This window comes from Atractosteus spatula, chromosome 1 (assembly GCF_055471065.1).
Source record: "Atractosteus spatula isolate fAtrSpa1 chromosome 1, fAtrSpa1.hap1, whole genome shotgun sequence".
Lineage (NCBI taxonomy): Eukaryota > Metazoa > Chordata > Actinopteri > Semionotiformes > Lepisosteidae > Atractosteus > Atractosteus spatula.
The window spans coordinates 40,234,235-40,255,705 of record NC_142706.1 but is presented as its reverse complement, the minus strand read 5'-3'; the positions used below and the strand labels follow the sequence as shown (position 1 = coordinate 40,255,705).

Here is a 21,471-nt window from a genome sequence, read left to right as displayed (position 1 = left end):
GGCTAGGTCTACACCCCCTGGAAACGTCACTTACTACAGCCTGGAAAATGTCGGCCAAACATGTGGTTGAGCAGTTAAAAACCAAGGCTGGTTTTAAACTGTTCTGAAATTTAAAGCTTATATATTTCTTAAATGTGTAATTCTTGAAAATGGTAGATTTATCCACAGTGAATAACTTAGGTGTCTCACGCAGTAAAACGGTTAGATAACACAGGTGTCCTCAGGGCCAACCATAATAAGTTTTAAAAGAGTATGTCATGTTGTAATATTGTTACCCCCTATATTTATAAGAGGTTAATAATTAATATATTTTAATTGAAACATCCTTTCCACGGCAGATTTACAGTGAAATCATGTAATCTATTGTTATAAAGATCTCCTATGATCTTGTACCTCTGGTATGAACCACACCCTCCAGAATCTGTCTAAACCAGAAGGAACATTTTTTTAAAGTTGTTAACTTTAAAATGAATTATTTGTATTAGTTCTTTTGGTGAATGAAGCAATCATTGACTATAGATCAATTGATAAAATTGGTTTAAACAATACTGGCTTTGATTATTGTCTCTCAATTTGAGAAGTTCATGATCATCTTCAACAAGTAGTTTATTTTGTTATTTAGATCTTTAACTCTGAAAAATAAACTTAAATAATTTACCTTACTTATAGTATTAAGGATACATTTGATACATTTGAAATGTACACAAACTTAAAAGCACAATTAACACACCACTGTTTACTACTAAATATCAAGAACAATTTGAAATAAAATTCCCTGTATATCTCAAAAAGCAGCACTACAGTATGTAGCCCGTGTACTTCGTTTTCTTCCTCGGGTTACTTTCTGTTTGTAAAAATATAGAATTAAACTAAGACTGCCTTTGAGATTTCAACATGCCTCTGCTTCTCACTCCCATTTTGACATCTATTACTACCCTGGTTGTTTCCTAACACAACCCTTTCTGACAAAGGGACATTTGCAAGATGCAAGAAATGTTCTAAGCACAGTTTTTTGAACACGTAAAAATGAAAGCAGAGTAAATTCAGTCTAAAACAAGAAGACATATTGAATTAGTATATGTACCGTACATGAAGGACACATGTCCTTTCAATGGGATGTTTGATTACTTGCTTATAACGATCCCATGGCACTGTTCAAAAGTGTAGAGGTGTTCACCCTGGCTATATTCCACTTTGGGACTGCAGAATCTGGTCTTCCTAAAGTTCTTACAAACTAAAAGTCAACTGCTGAAGCTGAGCAGTAACCCTGCTGGCATGTCATGACTGTCACCTCTATGTCAGCCAGGTGGGTGCTGCACTTTAGATTCAGTTGAAGTGGGTCCCCATCCTCTATGTAAAGCACTTTATAGGATCCTTTGGCATGAAAAGCTCTAATGAAGTGTGATTCTAATAAATTATAATTATTCTCAAAAATAAAGATGAATACTGAAATCACTTGAACCACACACAAAATAATACATAAAGAAAATATATTGTGAACCAGCCACAAAACCTTAATTATCAGATTTTGATGATATCATACCTTCTTGAGATGAACGTGGGCTAGGAGTATTTTGTTTTGGACTTTTGTTTCTGTGCAGAACTTTCAAAACAGTCACAGATGTCTTAGTTTTATAGTAGTCTTTAAACAAAAAGAAAAGAGATTGAGTGCATGTTTATCATAAATAAATTTATTAACTTTATCACGTTAGACAAGCTTTCCATGACCACAGATAACAGTAAATATGCTGAGGGAACAACGTGGAAATATTCATTGCAAACAGCACGGCCCCTTCCAACCTTTTCCTCTTGAATGATTAAACAAAACATATCCTGCAAAAGAGAAAAAAAGATTGCAACACATTTAGCTTTTTAACTAAATACTAACTACTCCTGAACTATCATAAAGATCACTAAGGAATGCTTTCATAAAAAATATTTTGCCTGCTTCCATTAAAAATGATACACTTCTTTATTTACAGAGGTGCATTCCATCACTACATATGTTGTGCAGGACATTTAATATCCTGTGACTGATGTCCTAAGGCAATTACATATACAGTCGGCAGTATTTCACAAGCAGATCTCCTCAAGAAAACTGTTGGGAGGAATCAGACTTACAACAGCTTTAGTCCATCACTCCAGCCCATTCCTCTTCTTATACTCCTGCACATCTGCACTGTGCTGCCTGAACAACTAAGAAAAGAAGGTTTAGTTTAGTTAATTATTTCTAACATTTTTATCAATACAACAAGCTTACATTTTGAGCTGTTGAAAGAAAAATACAACAAAGTTATCCAACTCCAAATAATCAGTTTAAATGTAATCAAATTAATTGATTTTGTAAATTAGGTAATTTCGAGATGGTTTGGAATATAAATCAGTATACAGTGATGAAAAAGAAAGTACAAACTCTTACAATTCTATGGTTTTACATATTAAGACATACTGTATCTGACCTAGTCGTAACAGTAGCTACATCTTACCTCATGTGACAAAAAACACACAGAAAGTTTACTTGGTCATTATTTATTAAACAAAAAATCAGAAGCCTTTTCTGAAAAAGTAAGTGCACCTTTACTGCTTCCAAATCAGTTAAGAATGTAATTAGAATAAGGTCCTGCTAAACAATTATTCTAATTTCAATTTACAAATGAAGAATGTTCAACCCGGCTGTCAATCTACCCAGGAGTGAGCATCCCCGCAAATTCACTGCAAGATCAGACCATACGATGCTCCTAGAGATTGCAAAGAACCCCAGAGCCAGGGATCTATAGGCCTCCTTCAATACGGTGAACGTTAAGAGTTCATGATCCTACCTTTAGGGAAAGACTAAAAAAGAAAGTTTTTCGTCCAAAACCCCTTCTCTCCAAAAAGATCGCTGTTGCTCGTCTTAGGCTTGCAAAACAGCACTTGAATGAACCACAAGACTTTTGGACCAATGTCCTCTGGACAGATGAGACCAAAGTCGAGATGTCTGGCTGGGATGCAAAACAACGTGTCTGGCAAAAACCAAACCCCACTTCCCTTCGGCACAAGAACCTCATACGAGCCATCAAGCCTGGTGATGGAGAGGTGATGATTTGGGCCTGCTTTGCAGTTGCAGGACCTGGGCGCCTCAGAGTCATTGGGTCCACCATGAATTCCTCTCTAGATCAGCACATTCTAGAGGAAAATGAGATCACCTTTCCAATGGCTAAAATCTAGCTGAAAGTGGATCATGCAACAGGACGACAATCCAAAACACGCCGGTAAATCTACGACTGAATGGCTGAAAAAGAAAAGAATCAGGAATGGCCAAGTCAAAGGCTAGACTTCTACCACAATGAGATGCTATGGTAGGGACTTAAGAGAGCTGTGCATTAACAAATGCTCTCAAACATCACTGAGCTGAAGCAGTTTTGTAACTGGGCCAGAATTGCTCCCTGGCGATGTGAGAAACTGATAAACTCCTACAGGAAATTTTTATTTCAAGGTATTGCTGCTTAAGGGGGTTCTACACCTTACTTAATCATAGGGTGCACTTTCTTTTTCACACAAGACAGCTGAATGGTGGCTGATTGTTTTTAATAAATAACGACAAAGCTAAATTTGAGTGTGTCATCTGTCACATGAGGTTAGATTTATCCACTGTTAGGACTTGGTGAGGACTAGATGAAGGTTAGATATGTCAAAATATGTAAAAACCACATAATTGTAAGGGAGTATCCTTTCTTTTTCACATCACTGTATCTTTCAGCCCTTAAGGACCAGAGTTCCTATAACTGAACAAATGTCTTTCTTAATTGATTAAAAAATATCAGTGATCTTAATCTTTCAGAAACAGGGGATTTATGGTGACCTCTACAATAAACTTGATTGAGGCTATCCAGTACCAAGGGCTTATGGATTCCAAGGAGATCTTCCAGCCCACTTTTTTACGGTAACTATTCTCACAGCTAATATTATTTAGGGTTTAATTTTCAAAATACAGAATCTTGGATTAAGCAAGAAGGCTGAATTAAAAGAGAATTAAGGAAACAGCCGTGAGTAAAGATGATCAAATATGATTTTACCAGGGTCCAAAGAACTGCTGTACTGCCAAACGCCATCCCAACACGTAACCAGTTAGGGTTGGTGAAGTCAGGCTTCCTTGCAGTGAAGGCAGAACGGGTTACATCTGAAAAGAACAGATTTTTCCACATGCTATTATTTCCCTAGGCAATCCCAATTATCTAAGTGGCCTAAATATAAAAGAAAAGGTTAGAATGGGGAGCTACGTCAGTGTGTGACTCACAAAAGAATAGACAGGTGTTAACTCCACAATGAAAAGTATAAAGGAAACACACATTTTTTTGTGATCACACATCAAAACAAGGAATTATAATTTTTGTTTTTTTTCTTCTTTTCGGTGTGGCATGAACCTTTACTTGTTCCTCGTCAAAGAGGAGTATGTATGTATGCATGTGCACATACACATATATAAACAAAATGTTTGAATAACTGCTAAAAATTTGATAAACTGGATCAATGTGTTTTTTTTTTTAGTTTTGTGTAACTAAAGCTTCCATATTTAAACTGACTAATGCTCCATTTTGGATGGATGTTGTAGAAAACCTCTAGAAAAAACACCTGGTTAACCTAGAAAACATTGGAAAATACTAAGTGTCCCTAAGGACTGCATTTTACAATGACATAGCCTTGCTTTATGGAAGAACCTGGAGCGTTCACTTCTATAAACCACCCTTTTCTTTACTGTTCCATTTTCACATTATTGTCGAAAATCTTATTAAAACTACCCAGCACAATCCAGCTTTTTCTTACAGCTGTCTTTTCATGTTTTTGCCAACTAAAAAAACGATATTAATGAAACATGGAAGAAGAAAGGACACTAAGAAGCGAACACATTGTCGAAGCTGAATGACGTCCGAATTGCAAACTTGTTTCAATGCTCTTCAACCAGTCCCACACAAGCCGAGCGAAAGCCAATTTTCAACGTCTAAAACTCAAAATAAAATCTAGACATGAAAATACGTTTTCAGGTGAACTTAGTATATACCCTGCATGTTAACGCAATTAAATTGCAATATATTTACTATTCGCTAGATAAGACAAAATAATGGTTTAATTAATTATAGGGAAAATAACGTAAACACAAAATACACATTTAATGATCCATTGTTATTTACACTCTTAGCTAATTTACTGATGTAACGTATTCCTCTTTAACCGAACAGAGTTCAAACACAGTATGATATTGAGAAAAGGTCAGGTAGGGGCCTGCTTCTGCAAAAAAAGCATTTGTAGATCGAAAGACCTAGTATAGTTTCATAACCTTTATTCGGAAAATAAAAGATAAATAATAAGTAATTAACTTACTCTTGCTAACAGTCGCTGTCTGCAGCAATAGCCGGTTTAAAGACATGGTCAATCTCAGTGTAATATTTTCAATAACCGTACTCGCACGGCGAAAAAGATCGCTCCTCGATTAGTAGGACTGGACAAGGAAGGTTCAGGCGTGATAGTTGATCTCAGATTTCCTGATTGTGAGAACTGTACAACTTAATAATATCCAATTTCATTTACATGCAATCTTCAATTCGGCGTTTTTCAACTCAAACCATTGACGATTAAATAAACACGGGAAATTATAAAGTTGATATTTTGTAAATTTAGAGATGTAGAAATTAGCCATTGCTAACCCTGTGTGAACTAATAAATGATTGAATTATAAGTTCTTCTATGTAACGGTTACCAGTAGCACAGAAATGGTAATATTAAAATTTACAATATTAATAGAATTTAGAATCTAAATTTTAGATTTTCCAATTCCCAATATCTATGCCATAGAAACAATTGTTTTCTGCTACTGTAATGTTTACTAACCACATAGGGCAAATACCATTATTCACCCATTAATAAAATTTCCCTGGAAGTATAAGGCACAAAGAGATATACCCTTAACGGATGCCAGTCTTTCACAGGGCACACATAAGTTAGAGACACCGGCTAACCTTGCTAGCATGCCAGGGGTTACCTTCTGTAACAGAATCAGTGCAAATAAGCCGTTTGAATAAGCACTTTGAGTGGAGTGTCCAGAAAAGCGCTATATAAGTGTAAGGAATTATCATTATTACTTCAACCCACAGTCCTCTATCGATTGAAAAAATCTGCTATTTCCCTCACGGGATCAATAAAGTATCTATCAATGTAAGATTTTTTTAGATGATTAATGAGATGTAGGAAATCACTGCAGTGATGCAATATCTATGTCTTACATAAACACTTTTTACTTCATTAGAGATGTTCTTGCCTTTACTTCTCACTTTAAAAAGCAGACAACATGAGGCAGATTCAAGCAGGCAAATCAAAATGATGGCACTACTGGTGGGTTTGTAGATGATCTAACACTTTCAAGGAAAGTCCTTCATTGTATATGGATGAAAGCATGTCTAATGCATAAAAGTTTTCTCAGTCTGTCTTTGGCAGGATCATAGATTGCTTACAAATATCAACATCGCTTCAGCAGAGAAGGATATAGCATTTTTTCAGCAGTGCCAAACATACTGAAGCATTTAAAGCTTAAGCTGTTCTCTGGCTTCAGGGCTTGCAGGGGTTTGGACTAACACGCAACAGAGTGATCCAGAAGTAAACATTTTGGCTGAAATGTTGAGGTGGTAAGAGATTATAAACAGGAAAAATGAATCCCGAGAATTAATGACTCATTGGGTTGTGCGTGTGGCCTAGGGGACTTCATCTGAATGTCTTCATCCCTACCTCCAGAAACTCACACATGAGAGACCTTTCATGATATTCAAATAGCTATATCTTAGAAATGGAATGTAGAATTCAAGGACACATTTTATAAGATGACAAATTATATGGGAATATATAATGAAGTTGTTTTTGAATAGCGGAATGTGTTTCACTATTCTATACACATTTTCTGTTCAAGTCAAGGGCTTTTTTGAGGATGGTTTTTAAAACTGACAAGCACTGGAAATGATCTTGAGGACCATGAGACTAAAGCAAAACCTCCTTAGTAACAGACTTAATCTGTCCCTTGGACATAGGAAAATCAGTTTTTGGAAAGCTAAAAAGAGTGCTTTTGTATTTATTTGAAGCATTTTTAAGCTGACATTTCCTTGAAAGTACTGATCGAGTGCAGTTATTCTGAATTTTTTTTTAAACTAAACATTTTTGGAAGTAACTTACAAAGCAAGGTCTTTCTTTGATAAGGTACGATTCTGTATAAAGTCAATGTCTGTCTTCAATTAGCTCAATTCAAGATGTTATTACAATAAATGTAAACCCAAATTCTATTTTATCTCTATGAAATAAAGAAACAATTACCCAACAGAAGAAACAAATCTGATTTCTATGTCCAAAAATATACAGAAATGAAAAACTTTATTTGATATGATATTTTAGGAACAAGTAATGGTTGCTTTGACGCTGAAAGTTGAAAGAAAAAAAGGGTTTCAGTTGTTGAGTTCTTCTCGGATGTATGCTTAAGAAATTAGGTTGATCTAACACAATTGAGGTATTAGAAACTGGAATTATATCGTTATTTGCACTTGAAAGTTATTATCTTTTTAATCTACTTTCTTTTTCCCATATGTATTCTGAAGATTCTGCGCTTTTCTGGTTTCCCAAGACCACACTTCAAAATGAGTCTTGGAATGTTGCGTGTTCTTGGAGAAAACCGATTTACCTTCTTCTTTTGACTTCTGCTCTTGTTTTAGAAATAGACTTTAAAACACATCATTTTCATGAAATAAGAAAATTACACGCTACCTAATGCAACACATTGATTTTGTAAGTACTATTCAATTAACACAATTGATAATATTGAACATATTTTTTTAAAGATTGTGGCTAAAACCTCGCTCATTATTGCAAACTAACACAACCGAGCAAATGGGTGTCAAAATATTTTCAAGATAACCATTTTGCTGTGCGCCCCCTAACGACGCGGAGGAATCAGGGGGCCTAGAGCGCCTCCACCAACTGCTTCCTGCGCCCAGGGTGCTGCGAGCGCTTCAGCGGCGGGGTCGGTACGCAAACGCAGACGGGAGCTTGACCCGGAGGAGAAGTACGTCGGCCATTTTGGGCTGAAAGGGGCTTTCAGTCACCACGTGAGAGAGGAGAGAGCCCGAAAAGAGAGAGAGCAAGAGAGAGCGAGAAGCCTCAGAGAACAAGGGGAGAACGGGAGCGAGAGAGAAGGAAAGAGATTTATTTATACAGGCCTTCTTCACATGTGCTGAGCACCGGGAAACAAGGAACGATGCCGACAGTCACACTGCCGCCGAAGGAGAACGCTCTCTTTAAGAGGATTCTGGTGAGTGGATACCAGCACACTAGCGGGCATGATCAGAGCTCTTCGCCGGCACGCATTGCCAGATCGCTGCCTTTCCTGCACTGCGAGGAGTAGTGCTGTCAATCCTGCACCAAACGGCCTAGCATGGCACAACCGATCATTGGACAACACCGGGGATTTTAAATGCAACCCCAGCTGCACCGTTTTTGTTTTCTGTAGCAGCGGAGGTTGATGTAACTCGTTTCCTTGCCGGTTGCTCCTGTTCGTGTCCCTTACCCTCTTGCGATCAGAGACCATGTTAACTCCACGGTCTGCCGGGAGATTACTCCCACCGAGGCCAGATGCGATGTTGCCTTATTAAACGCCGCATTCCGATGTGATTAATCTAAGGTTTATTTTTGCTTTATTTGCAATCACCAATTTCCCCCCCAGTGAATTAAAATTGCGTACATAGCATATTTGCTTTGTTGCTGTGTCAGGTGTCGTGGTGGTGCTGCTAGGGCTGGGTGTTCCGGGATCATTTATAGCTGTCAGTGTTTCTGGACTCAGTACTGCTCCTTCTATAGTCGGGCTTTCTACTCCATATCTACAATATGGTATAGACGCACATGCCACAGTTTTCGTGGGTTTAAGGAATTTTCCGCTCAGGGTTGCTTTCAGCTCATAAACGTCTTGAGCAGTAAACTTTGAAAGTGATAGTGCACGTATTTTCTCGCGTGTCATACATTAAGGACTGGAACTGAAAGCAACGGAAGTCCGTGTTTGAGGCCTGCTTCACATGCTAAATCATCCCTCGGGTTTGCTCAGGTGTCCCCTGCTTCTGTCCCTGTAGTGAAGCAATCGTAACACGTTGTTATTGAACTGTCGTTTTCTGTTGCACGTTAAACCGCTTTAACGGTTTCATTTTTAAACAGTACGGACACTACAGCCTACTTTTAGAACGGACAGGCCTTGTACAGTGTGTGCAGATTCTCCCTGTGATCTAAATGAAAGATTGTGTTAGGACATTATGATGATGAGCCTTTTCATATCAGTGAGTTTTTTTCCCCCTCACACAGGGTAAAGCAACAAACTGACAAAGTGAACGCCAGATTGCTTCCACACTTGGACGGTTGCAAAAAAGTAAAAACTGAAAAAGTGTTCGAAGTAGAGAAGTTCGAATTGAACCCATTGCATCTCAAAACGCAACACTTTTTGAACCATATTTTCTATAAACGCCCACTTTGGGTGAAGCAGTATATATGTCGATTAAATTATTTTTCAAAAGTGTCTTTTGAAGGGATACAGTGTTCACAGATTAAAGTTCTGATACATAAATACGTAAAATAAGACTCTTTGTATTATGCGAGTTCCTTTGTTGCCTTGCCAGGTAACTTATTTGTTAGTACAGGAGCAGAACTTAGTATCTGCATGCTTCTGTGTGATGTTTTTAATCCGTTTGAGTTGATATTGTTTGTTTTAACCCTGTCCCACGTGCTGCAGATAATTAGAAAGTATTTTTGCCATGGTTCTTCATCAAATGTGTTTCCAGGTGCATTTTATGACAGTCTCAAGTTTTATAACTCCAGAGCTTTTCTGCTTTTGTAAATCTTGTAGCAGATAGTTATATTTTCCTGTAATGTACTTAAGAGCCAAGAAAGTTGACTGTAGGAAACTTCTATAGGTTTTTTACCGTGTAGGCCTGGGCATTTACACAGAACCTACACATGCACTTAGTGGAATTGTGTGCAGAATGTATCAGTAGTCACATTTCCTTACTGAAATAATTCACTAATTCCGAGCTGCAATGAACCAAATAGTTTATTTTGGTCTAGTATTTTGTAGCTTGCACCCTTGGATGCCAGAATTATAGCACGTTGCTAATACTGGCAAATTTTCCCGATAGTTTCAGCCAATAACATTTAAATAAGTACTGACGTTTTTTTTATTTATTTTTATTTTATTTATTATTTGGTCTATCTGGTCATAATTGCAGCTCTTCATTTTGCTAACCTGGTGTAACGTGCTATGTAATCATAAAACTTGCAATAAAGAACTCCTAATTTCAAGCTAATCCTTTGAACTGTACTTCAGTTTACCTGTATGTGAGTTCAGTAAGCTATATAAGGGGATGATATTGTGTGTCCTATGTGCTCTGGGTTCTTGAATGTTGTAGTTTTGGAACATTTGCAGAAGTGTTCCTGAAAAAAAAGCAGTTCAGGAAACTGTTTAAAGGGAGTGTAGTGTATGTAGGAGGAACTATAATGCAGGTAATAAGTCTTAATAATTAGCTAAAGGGCATTTGGCAAGTTTGAAGTTGGGACATTCAATCACATATGTGCAATGGAACATATACATTCCTGCAAAAAAAGCCCACAGAACCTTCATCTAACCAAATGTGTTAGATGTGTTGGGTTTAGTGGATGAGCATGATTTCCTGTTGTTTCCGAGTACACCTTCAACATTACCATAGGCTCCTAGCACCATTCCAGTTTTCAGTGCATATCTGAATTGTTGTGATTGCTTATTTAGATTTTTTTTTTAATTTGTATTTTTTGTCAGTTCTCGGTGTCAAAATACCCAGCTTCATGGGTAGTCTTTCCAACAACTTAAGCATGCAGAATACCCAACTTCAGGGGTACTCTTTCCAATAGCTTAAACATACAGAAATCTGGCTTGCCAATATCCAACTAAAAAAATAATTGAATCAATCAATGATGAACAGACACAGGTGGGACTGACACTGTATCAGACCCTCCCACTATTAGCATTTTTCTTTTCTGCAGAGGTCAGTTTGGTTACCTTTCAGGCAAGTGTCCTCATACAGGTGTTCTGAAACTCTTCTGTAAATTACAGTAAAGTACAGGGTTGATACCAGTTACAAATCCCATGTGACCTTTTAGGAGCTGAGAGTTGGTTTAACAAATATGTCCCAAACAGAAACCTTAAATAAACTAGCCAGTGATTAACAACTCAGCCAAAGTATAAACCAGAAGAGGCTGTGTTCCTTCAGGACTAGGGTTAGGAACCAATGCTGTAACCTTTAATGGCTGAAACAAACCAGGTGATAAACTGTGATGCACCTCTTTACATTACAAGTGTTGCAGTCAGACTACAGTTGTCTGGTGTGAGTGAAACCCCTTTTGATACATTGTGCAATATGCAAGTATGTGTCCACACTGGTTATTTACTCATCATGGTGTTGGCAGTGTCGTTAGATCAACATCCTAGTATCACAAGCAAAGATTGGGAGACAGGAAGCTGGGTTATTAGGCTTCCCTCATCTCTGCAGATTTGGATATCGAAGGTGTGTGTCAAATCTGATGGCCTTTTCCCCAGGTTATTTTCCTCTCATTGCAAAAATTACGCACCGTATAAGCAGAAGTCTCATTCACTTTGACTGTGGGCCTAAACAACACTGCTTCCTGCATCTTGTCCTTTGATCTACTCTGTGCAACTGAATCATTCTGATAATTGCAGGGGCAAGAGATGGCTCTCAGAGATTAAAAATAGGCAAGTGCAAAATCCTTCAACTGGTTACAATCTGTAATTAAAATAGTTTTCCCTTGCATTATTAGATAATGTAGAATGGGTGGTGATTTACACAAATTTATTTTAAAGTTTGTTTTCCCCTTTGTGCTGGTGAATAGAAACTAGTTAATTTGCACGTGCTTAGAAATGCTTAATTAATAGAAAAGGGTAAATTGGTCCAGTTGAATGATGTAATTAGTGGTGTACCACTTGGGTCTGTATTGGGACCATTGCTCTTCCTTATATATAACTGTGATCTAGAGTCTAATATTGTTAAATTTGCAGACCATACCCAAATAGGATTAGTAATTGCTATAGAAGCAGCTAGGGAAAATGAAAAAGAATTAGGCAGAATTCAAAACTTGGATAACTTATATAGTGCAACCAGGTAGGCAGCACAGTGGTGCAGTGGTTAACATTGCAACATTGTAGCCTTGCAGCACTGGGGCCCTGGCTTCATTTTGGGGTATAGTTTGCATGTTCTTCCTGTGTTTGCGTGGGTTTCCTCTGGTGTGCTCCCACAGTCCAAAGACACACTTCTCGGCTTCTGGGAAAGTTGCCCCTGTTGTGGGTGTGTGCGTATATCTGTGTGTGCCCTGTGATGGACTGGTGTCCCATCCAGGGTGTGTCCTGCCTTGCTCCTGTTGCCTGGGATACGCTCTGGCTCCCCCCGAACATGAATTGAATGAAGCTTTAAGAAAATGGATGGATGGGATAGATAGTGCAACAAGATACTTGCAGGCTTAAATGAATGTCCTGCATAGAAAGACAAAAAGAATTTAACCTTTTTAGTTGGTAACAGAGAAGACTAAAGTAAGACCTGATTCAGGTATACAAAATCCTCAAAGCCAACCCTCTCTCAAAGGTGAAAACATGAGTCATTAAGAGTTGTGGGAGTAAGCTACCCTGCCATGTTGTTAAAGCTGATAACCTGACTTCTTTCCAGAAGTGGCTGGATGAGGTCTTTGGATCATTTAGCATTACCAACCAACTGGGCTGTATGGGCCGAAGTGCATCCTCCTGTTTGTAGCCTTTCTGACGTTCATCATCACGTTTTCTTTCTGCATTTCCCAGCAAGCTCTCGGGGCAGGTCACTGCATGTTTATGTTCTGAAGATGCAAATTTAGTAGGGTTTTGATATTCACGGATTTAATATTGTCAGATTTGATTATTTGTGAGAGAGTCACTAGGATCGATTTGGGCTGCAAATGTGAAAAATGCGTTGTGGGCTTATTCTAGCCTACTTGTATATCCCTTCTCACTGAAGAACTTCTTCAGCTCCTTGGGACATGCCTCTGTGGCTGCACGAACAGCCGATGCCTTCTCTCCTGTCAACATGATATTCCTGAAATCACATTTATTTATGACAAATGTGGAATGAGATTTACTAGGAAGTGTTACATACGTTTAATGACATTTTCATAGCTTAGGAAAAAATCCTTTAGTTATTATAGGCAGCAGGGTTATTTTCAGCCTTCGCAAAGGTTTTAAACACCTGACGATTGCAAATGTTGAGATTCTACTGTAGTGGAAGAAATCGCTTTCGGAATGTTGGAATGCTGGAAAGAAAAAATTGGAGACAGGCTTGTAGTTGTCTCACACGCGCATCCATTTCGATTTGAAATAGGAAAGCACCTGTAGCCCTTGTCAGAATGCGTTGTGTTTAGGTATCAGCAGTGAAGGTGATGCATTAAAGTAATACTTAAAAAGTCCATGTGAAAGATTTTAGTTTGAGACCGAGGTAATGAATTTCAGTCTTTGATCTCCAGAGTCCTGCAGACTTTAGAGAGACTTTTAATTTGCAACTGACTAACACATGAAAAAACAGGTGATTTGACTTAATAATGCAAATAATTCGTTCAGTTAAGCTAGTAAGTTCAGAACTAATGAAAACCTGTCTTATTTAAACATATCGAATCAGACTTTAAAATTTGTTTCATTAAGAAAGTAGACTAGAAAGTAAACGTTTACGCAATTGACATAATAAATGTTGTGAAATTGGGAAATGCCCCTGTTTTGTTTTTGTTTTTTTTACCAATCATGGTATAATTAAAATGTAACATTTTGTCAATATTTCTGTCATTAACATGGAGTCACTGGTTTTGTGTCACGTCCTCAAGATTGTAATCTTACGTAGCACAACATTTTTTGTTCTTCATTCAGCAGGTTTCCAAAATCTAAGGTGTTAAAAACCGTTTCGTCACAGTTTCACTGAGAACGTTGTCTGAAGAGACAATCCTGCCAGTGCCTTTTATGTATGTTTATAGTTGAAGACGCAGCGGGTCTGTCATTGTAACCTCAGTAGCAGTGGACAAAAAGGATGCCTTTGGCCTTCCTTCACTTTCAGTTGTACCAAAACATGACAGAGCTGTGGTGTAGTTGATTTCCATCACCTTTTTAACACTTACTTTCTTCAATATACTGTTTTACAGATCAGACCATTAAATCTTAAAAGCAGACCTCCTGGGAGGAGAGTACTTAGGTACAGTGTCTGAGAGCTATTTTTCAGTTCTGTGCTCCATACAGTATATTACAGTGCAGCAGGCTTACTTATGATCTATTACTGTGTTAAGGGAGGGTATGAATTAATATTGTCAATAATTTGTATTGATAATGCAATGTGTCCTATATAGTTACTGTTAAGGATTTAGTTGGGTATCTGGAGCATGTACTTGCTGGAAAGATGATGGTAGAAAGTAAAACTGTGCTAAGTCAAGAAACAATCCGGCTACACTAACAATGCATATAGAGGCAAAAAATCCGGTAATGATGCATTTTAGTATTCTTCTTAATAAGAACTCGGAAAAACCTTTTTGCGTATGGTGACTTATGTTTGTGTGTTTTTAATTACTAGAATAAAAATTTGGCTATCCTTCTTTGGATGAAGAATTTGTATCAGATTAAAAACCAAGATAAGGTATGGGTGTGTAGCTTTGTGAGGTCTGTGGTGCCACACTTAATTTTAGAGGTGATTTTCTGATAACCCATTTGGCAGTGCTGTCAGATTCAGTCTCTGAACATTTTTCTTTGAAACACTATAAAGTCTTGAACAGTAAGCTATTGTGTCTGGGTGCGACTGAGTTCAAATCTCATAAAGCAATTGCCAAAATTAAGGGGAGATTTCAATAGTTAAAGAACACAATATTTTTTTGTACAGAATTGTAACAAAAACACATGGAACTTCTCAAGTTCAGTATATTCAAAATATAAGTGCAGTATAACAAACTTCTGCGTCACTTAAACAAGAGCTGTTTATGTTGCATCTCTTAGATGTTACATAATTTATATATGGACACAAAACACTCGTAATATCTTTTGTAACCTGAAATGGCAGGCTTTTACTTAGACAATGTGCAGTGGTGAGCAATGTGGAGATGCCAGTTAACATGAACAGCCTGTCTTGGATTAAAGAATTAATTTAAAAATCAATTCATAACTCTGATAGGCTTTCATTGATACTGTAATGTTTCATAGCCGTTCAGGGACGCCAAATATGTAATGTAGTGGCTCTCTGAAGGCACCAGTTCTGTAGGGTTTGGGCATTTACTGAGACAATTATTAATTGTAGCAGTAAATCACAAAGTTGATTCTTTTGATGGCTTTAGAATCCAACCATGCGACATAACTCAAACAACGCACACACACAGGTACTAATACACGAGGATACATTTATTAATACATAGAATATGCATGTAAACCTAACAGATCTTATCGAGAGGGTTATCAGAATACAAAAGATATATATTCAATCAGTTACGAAGTGTTACACATATCAAGAGGACATACGTTCAGTATATCATTCATTTAGACCGTTTCGTACATGAACTTGGTTATAACTTCTACATTAGATACTCAAAACAAGTACATAACTCTTAGGAATTAAATTGATATCAACTGGTTGGGATAACAATTTAATTCTCGAGCTGTAATGCAGTGAAGTTGAATACTCATCCAATTTCTGGGGATTCATATCTCCTGCAGGCACAAAGAATCAGCTGCAGGCTTGTTGCTGTCCAATCCGCGCTCTCTGGCTCCGTGCCAGGCTGTGCTGTGCGGCTTGCGACGGTGCGCTGCTGATGTTCACTGACCGGCTAGTTAGTGTTGGCTTTAACTAGCAAAGTTTGTGCACAGGAGAAAAGATGACTGTGGGTCCCAGCAGGTCAGGAAGAGGACCGGTTCGTTCCTGATGAAGCGCTAGTTCTGAATAATGATTCAGCTGTCCACAGTTCCGACCTGTTCACGAGGCCTGCTGCTGTTGCTAACCTCGGGTGGATCCTTTGGTTACTCTCTGGCAACCTCCGCTCTAGACTCTTAGAACAAAGGAAAGTTCTGGCACTCGGACACACTGGCCGTTCCGTGGTTGTCCGGGCTGAGTCTCAGGATGGTCAGGAGGCGCGCTGCGAGAATGTCCTGCCCTTGGGAGCCTTCTGCTCCTGGGCCGTCCTGCCCTGGAATTCTCCTTTGAATTCCCTTTAGAACAGCCCAAAGAAGTCCACTCCTGAATCTTACTGAAACTTATTGAATCTCCCCTTCTGAATCTCTGTGTTGCCTGTTTTTACCTGGAGGAACTTCAGCTCATTGATTGGCTGAAAGTTCCATGGGCATCAGAGTCCCACGTGGGTTACTCGGCCCTACCAGTCCCTGATTGGTTGATCAAGGTGAGATATGAGTCACTTACTCCTGACACTTAGTAATGCAGTCCAGATGTCCAACTGGCAATCCCTAGACAGATAGGCGCCAGTGGATGACCATTGATCATGATAGCCAGGCTTAGCTAAGTGCATCCCCCTTTGGGAGCTGTCCTAGGACCTTAAATCACCCTGCACTAATGGTCTCTCTGTGGCTGTACCACAGAGATGAACAGAGAAATGGGGCCTCATTTGGGAAGCTCAGAAACACTTAATTCTGCCTTATTATTAAGCCTCGCCGCTACAATACAGATTTAGAAAATGATTAAATTAGTGTTGGTTTTGACGCTGATCCTTTGTTTGAGGCCAGAGGTAATGTATCGATTAATCTCTTCTTACAGAAAGAATAACATTTCTTTACTCAGGCCAGTACATTCCCAATGCTTAGAGGTCAGTGCTTGGATATTTTAGATGAATTGTCCACAGGTAGGCAATCTTTGATCTTCAAAATGTTTAGAATACAGTGTACAGCATGTTGATGCTGTTATCTAAAAGCCACAAATGCTCTTAATATCATTTGAGCTGCTTTTGTGATCAGTTTCATGAATCTTACGTCATTTGTGTTATTCACATACATACCTGTTGGAGTGTGTATGTGATACTGTGACTGTTTTACAGTTTTTTTATGCAATAGAGCAGCTTTATTTTATGTCACGTTATTTCCGGATGTCTTTAAACACCAGGGAATTTTGAGAGGTTACGTTGGGTAAATACTGTTCTTATTTTGACCATACGGCTTCCTTGATATTCGTACAGTGAGCAAGCACCTGGATTTTACCTTATGCCAAAAACTATTATACATGAGATATTACAAGGCTTTTTACATAGTAATATTTTAATGACATATTGATACTGTTAAAATGGACAAAACTATAGTGTTTTACAGGGTTATGTTTACTAAATGTGTAATATTTTTTACCTTTTTACATAAGTCAAACAACATAACTGTGATTTAATTTCCTTTGATGTTGTGCCTCAGTCTGGGACAGTCAGTTACTGCTAACACTGAGTTGTTACTGGCATATTCTGGGAAGAGTTGAAAACCTGGTGTCCTGTGCTGCCAAGCGGACTGTTTTGCTTGGGACTAACTCTTCTGATGAAAGCCCTGAGGAGCAGAGCTTCAGTGCCAGCCTGAAGACAGCCCCCACGTATCGCATCCGAGACAGTCAGTGCCACCGGAGCGGGGTCAGCAGCAGTGCCTGTGGCACACGAAGCTGTCATTTCAACCAGCTGCGTTGCATAGGCGGTGTGCTGACACTGGAAGATCCCTGGCTTCTGTCTGTGGGTGTGGCACAGCTAGAATTACGAACTGTGTGGAGGCACAGCTATATAAAAAGGCATACTCCTGGTTGTCATTGTGAATGTAAATGTGAATATGTCGTTCATTACCTTTCCTGGTTAATATTTGTTATTAGTGATGTCTGGTAGTGGGCTGAGATCTCGTCCAAGGTGTATTCTGCCTTGTGCCCATTGCTTGCTGGCTCCCCTATGACCCTGTATTGGATAAAGAAGTAAGAAAATGGATGAATAGAAGTCTGATAATATGGAATGGGTTGTTTTTAGCAGAAACCAAGTTCCCTTAACTGTAGGTCGGTTTTGTTGGAGTTTACAACTAGTGATTTACTGCTTCATAAATTAAAAAAGCACTTTTTTTCAGCAGGAACTTTATAGGCTTGCTTTCTTCTGTAATTCAGCAAAACTGTTTATTGCCTGAGCTCAGACTAGGCTTGATTATTGAACTTTGTAACACAAGCCGTCTTGTTCAGATCCTGTGATCAGCGTTTTACTCGTTTCCTTCTAAAGTTGACTTTTTTCATGACATCATTTTCACAATTTCTGTTCTGTGCCCACAGTTTCGGGTCTCTGCACTTGTGACTAAAACTTTGTGTTTAAAAATCCTGTGAGGATTCAAACCTCCAGGTCAACATTCTTGACGTGAATTTGCCATCAGTTGCCTTTACCTGGTTAAAGAAGTATGTATTACTACTTGGAATCGCATTCAAATATTGAAATATAAATAAAAACAGAGGTGATGAAGAGTATCAGTATGTTGGAGTCGTTGCTATGGCTATGTGTCTGTTTGAAAAATTATCCACCCTGTTCAAAGACACACTGTGGTATCATATTACATGAGACAAAGCTCCTTTAAAACAAGATGCTTTTCAGAAGTGAAATCATCTCATTATAACAATAACAAATTCATTATGCTTGAAAATGGACATACTAAATATTTAGATCTGTCTACCCTTGAATAAATGGAAATTATACAGAATATTTTTTTTTGTGGTACTTAGGATTCATTATCAGTAAGATAAATTGAACAGCAAATTGACCACCCTGTAGGCTGGTCTCCTAAGATTTCAGGAGAAGTCAAGGTTGAGCTAAATCAGGACTGGGATGGATCTGCAAGGAAAATCAGGTTGCTGCTGTAAGTAGTGTTAGTGGACCAATAGGTGGCGCTCTTCCATCTGGTCTGAAATTCCCAAGCCACTGCTCCAGTATGGTGACTGGGTCACAGTGCTGTAGGAGAAGCTGTTAATTTAAGTTTCTGCTGTCTAGTGGGGCTACAGGTCACCCAGGTGGCAGCTGTACATCAGCGGGGATTGAAATGGGTCCCTTATAGAATGTAAAAAAGGATTCAAAAGGATTTCAAAGCACTATAAAATACGAGTCACAGTAAGTATTATTAAATATGGGGAAATGCTGAATACTTATTATGGCAAGATAAACACACTTGGATACTTGCAGTAGTTCTTAATGTTCTTCAAACTCTTTCTTGCCTTTTTACTGCTGTCTTACTGCAATTAATGTCTTTTTTCTTCCTGTTTTTTGCAGAGATGTTATGAACACAAGCAGTACAGAAATGGCCTGAAGTTCTGTAAACAGATCCTTTCTAACCCCAAGTTTGCTGAGCATGGAGGTAGGTAAACATAGTTCTTACCAAAACAGGAGATTTATAGTTGCTGCTAGCTGATGATTTATCTGGTGAAGTGAAATGCCTTTTCAGGATCTACAAGCTTCTTTAATTAGTGGTTATCAACACATCCGTTTGAGGCAAAAGTGTGGTTCTTAAAATTAGCTCTGTAGGTATATGATGACAGCTTGACAGTCAAATGGAAAAAAAACCTCCAGTGTTTTGCTTCTAAGGAAAGAAACGGATCCTTCTGCAGCTTAAATTTGTTACTCAGCACTGTCAAAATGCCTTTGTGTCTTGATGGAAAATTAGCAGTGTCAGCCTTTCGCAAACTCTACCGGCATGTTACCTATGATGTTAAACAGCGAGGCTGAAGAATTTAAGTAAACCACTCCTGCAGTGAATTGAAAAATTGATATACCTAATCTTTTCTTCTTTTTGATACAATGGGTTTGCGACGTTATTTTTAAGAGTCACAGTCAAATAGTTAGGGTCATACATTTTCTGATAATTATAATTTAAAATCTGTTTTTGCTGTTTTATTACAAAACTAATGTTTTGAAAATAATTACTTTTCATTTTTCAAGGATTGCGTTTGATTAATCATTATTGCCCTGTATTCCATGACACTGTTGACTTACAGTCCTTTGATTTTGAGGGTTTTCTAAGTTCAATTTCAACACCAGTTTTCTAATGCTGATCATTTTCATGTGATTTTTATGTTGCGTCATGAAAATTGCAAGGTCAGCTCCATGGTAACGGCATATTTAGTTGGTGATCAAAGGAGGGCAGATGCTTCCCTTCAACTTCATACAAAAGATACTAAAATAAAATTTATCTTACAGTGATTTTAAATGTCATCACCCTGACTTGTTGAATTTAACAAGAATGTCATCTTCAACTTTCATGAAAATGGAAATGTGCGTTTTTTTGCTGAACTGTATCTTCAGAGTGCTTATCAGGATCAAAATAGAACATGGAAGAAAGTTGTTATGGCATGAGCTGATCAATCCAGAGGAAATATCTAAATGACTCCAATATCTAAAATTTAGATTAAGTGAAATTGTGTGGCCACTTTTGGTTCTTGAGATACATTATATTTTGTGTAATTTTTTTTGCCTTTTATGGATGGTTTTACTGTGATTGTTGTCTGTACTTTTTAAATCTGTACTGAAGGCTGTTTCCCTTTCAGTTTTGCTTTAATCGGATAGTTAATAGGAATTGCTTTATTGGCCTTATAACTTAACTGAATTTCAGACTGCTGTGGATGTTTACTCTGATTAATAAATTGCAATGTTTGTCCCTTTTTCAGAGACTCTAGCAATGAAGGGTTTAACCTTGAACTGCCTGGGCAAGAAGGAGGAAGCGTATGAGTTGGTAAGACGAGGCCTGCGCAATGATCTCAAGAGTCACGTCTGTATCCTTTTCAAGAGCTCGAGAGCTGAGCATCTTTGCCGTCTGCGACACCATCCAGCTCCCACTTTCTCTGGAATCTCCTGCTTCCAGCAAGAGATGGATGCAGATTTAAGATGGCCCTCTCGTCATTTATCTGGGTGTTTAGTTGGTTTCCACAGTGTTTTCATTGCAAATCTAGGAAGGTACCAGAGTTTAGTAGCCTTCCTCTGTTAAATTTTACTTCCTTTATACGAGCTCAGTTTGTAGCAAGACTTCTGCCATTGTGGTGTTGTCTCTCTGGTCTGGAATAATATTCAAGCTTCATTGTGCACTTGTGACTATAAGTGCTCAAAAGCACAGTTGCTTTTCCTACTCTGAATTGTTCTTTTACCAAGACACTGGCTGGTGACAAGGTATTTAACTCTGGTGGGCTTATAATCCACTGGAGCTCTGTCCCTTGTAGCATTCTCTTGCTTGTATTTTCTAATTTGAAGTGTACTACATCCATGACCAAAGGGTGTCATGCTGCCTCACACTTGGGTGATTTTAGTCAACAGAAATGAATCCTGTAAACATTACTGGTTTTTGGATGTTATTTTAACAAAAACATTGAACCTATTTTAAATAGAGGGATGCATTACTGTTTTTAACTATTATTTTGTTAA

At 38.2% G+C, this 21,471-nt stretch overlaps 2 protein-coding genes across 2 annotated transcripts in view; one reads left to right on the top strand and one right to left on the bottom strand.

Annotated features, from left to right (window-relative positions):
• Positions 1-1,669: 1,669 nt before the first annotated feature.
• On the bottom strand, positions 1,670-5,477 carry ndufc1 (NADH:ubiquinone oxidoreductase subunit C1). The gene is made up of 4 exons (XM_088924339.1): positions 5,359-5,477; positions 4,056-4,159; positions 2,122-2,196; positions 1,670-1,833 (listed from the first exon to the last, which is right to left on the bottom strand). The coding sequence occupies exons 1-3, from the start codon at positions 5,402-5,404 to the stop codon at positions 2,137-2,139; spliced, it is 210 nt and encodes a 69-aa protein (XP_088780465.1). The 5' UTR covers positions 5,405-5,477; the 3' UTR covers positions 1,670-1,833; positions 2,122-2,136.
• A 2,571-nt stretch (positions 5,478-8,048) lies between these two features.
• The window catches only part of LOC148840889 (N-alpha-acetyltransferase 15, NatA auxiliary subunit), a 37,645-nt gene continuing 24,222 nt past the window's right edge, over positions 8,049-21,471 (top strand). The window contains exons 1-3 of the mRNA XM_088933885.1: positions 8,049-8,320; positions 19,333-19,417; positions 20,724-20,828. Of these exons, the coding sequence (XP_088790011.1) occupies positions 8,267-8,320; positions 19,333-19,417; positions 20,724-20,828 (244 nt within the window). The 5' untranslated portion in view covers positions 8,049-8,266. The remainder of the gene's footprint in view (positions 8,321-19,332; positions 19,418-20,723; positions 20,829-21,471) is intronic.